The sequence below is a fragment of the Phaethon lepturus genome, unplaced genomic scaffold (assembly GCF_000687285.1).
Source record: "Phaethon lepturus isolate BGI_N335 unplaced genomic scaffold, ASM68728v1 scaffold18688, whole genome shotgun sequence".
In the NCBI taxonomy this organism is placed as follows: Eukaryota; Metazoa; Chordata; class Aves; order Phaethontiformes; family Phaethontidae; genus Phaethon; species Phaethon lepturus.
In genome coordinates, this window is record NW_010558516.1 from 10,868 (window position 1) to 12,587 (window position 1,720).

At 43.3% G+C, this 1,720-nt stretch overlaps 1 protein-coding gene across 1 annotated transcript in view; it reads left to right on the forward strand.

Moving 5' to 3' along the window:
• Positions 1–1,297, forward strand: part of MORN3 (MORN repeat containing 3) — an 8,607-nt gene extending 7,310 nt beyond the window's left edge. Inside the window, exon 5 of the mRNA XM_010293094.1 lies at positions 1,229–1,297. Within this exon, the coding sequence (XP_010291396.1) occupies positions 1,229–1,297 (69 nt within the window). The remainder of the gene's footprint in view (positions 1–1,228) is intronic.
• Positions 1,298–1,720: the final 423 nt, after the last annotated feature.

Sequence of the window (1,720 nt, forward strand, 5' to 3'; positions counted from 1 at the left end):
AAAGGAGCACTACTTCTGTAGCTAAAAATATTTACTTTACAAGGTTTGTCAAAGGTCACCCAAGAACAGCCTCTTCCAACAAGCCATCCCTGCAGCCTTGGGATGAATTGCCATTTCATTATGGCAAGACATTCAAGTCTGGCTGTTTAACTCCTTTAAGACCAAGATATGACCCCATTTTCTTCTGCTCTATGAGCAAAAAGAGAGCATCAACTTTCACTGCAGTTATTGTGCTTTCCATCAGAAGAGATGTTCGGATCTCAGAATGTGAAGGAAGTAACAGATAAAAGGAGAAAAATTGACTTGAGATTTTCATAAACCTGTTGTCAAATTACTGTTGCAAGCAGCTGTTAGAAGAGACTCTAGATGTAGGGTATTAGAAACTGCCAAACCAGAGACGGACTAAAGAGTCAGCTTTCACCTGGCAAGAGGCTAACGGTGAAGATCTGAGCTTCAGCGTGGGAGAAGCCTCATTGCGCGCCTTCACTAGCAGGCAAAAGGAACAAACAGTGGGGCTGCACAGGACAGAAAATGGCTGAAAACTAGAGAGCAATTGTCACAAGCTTTGAAGGAATCCAGTACGCAGATGATGGGGTTGCATCAAGGCAAAATCTGAACATAACTGCAGAGATGGAGAAAGACGCAACACAGCGTGCTTGGGGTATTTGCCATTATAATTATTGAAGCCAAGACTTCAGAAAGCGTAAGAAAATAAATGGAAGACTGGATGTCTTCCACCTGGGAGAACACCACACTGCCATGAATCCCCCAGAAAGCATCAGGAGATAAAGCAGGTCAGAGTGGCAGGGCTTTGGCGCTTCCCTCTCAAGAATCTGCATCCAGTTGCACGCAGGTTACACAACTCCACAGACTCGTGCTTTCAGGTGAGCTTCGATGCTCGCTTAGCTGACTGCATTATTCAGCTTTTAAAATGATAGGCGAGACCCAACAGGCTACAAATCAAAGCCCGTTTTGTCCAAGAATGCGTTTTGTTAAAGGAGAATCAGTCCACTCCACATAGAGCTATTTCAAGGCGATGAGGTGATATTCAACATGCTGGTAAAAAGAGGAAAAGTGTGGCAGTGTTTCAAAAACAATAATTGAAAGGCCACAATATAAAGTCCTGATACACGGGAGATTCTCCGTTAATGCTCATGTAATCAGTATCTAGCAAACCTTAAGCTTCGTCAATCACACTGCATAACTGATTTGTATTCTTCTTATTTAGATTGAACTAGCTGATCCAGATGGTGTTTTAGCAGAGGCCCAGGCGATGTTTGATGACAGCCAAAATTAATAACCGGATGCTGAAGAAAAAAAAAATGCAAGATAAGAACACGATCCTGGGTTACTTATTCATTGGAGTATCAAATCCACACTGCAGGGTATGGTAGTGTGGTCTGCCTCATTTTTCCCTCAAGGCTGCCTATGTATGCTTCACACTGCAGGTGGCTTCGCTCAGAAGCTTCCTCCCACCCTCCATTATTTTGGAAAAGAAAAAAAAGAAGAAAAAAAAAAAAACACAAGCAGCAAAACAGTGGAAGACAGGCAGTGACTCTTTGCCCAGCTCCTCCGACTTACTCCTCCTGTAAAGAAATGGCACTCCTCTTGGTTTCAAGGTCTTCCACATTGCCTTAGAGAAGAAGTGGGGTTTCTGTTACATGCTATAAAAGCAAAGCCCTAGAAAAGTAGAGTCAAGTAACTGCTCCCTCCCACTCCC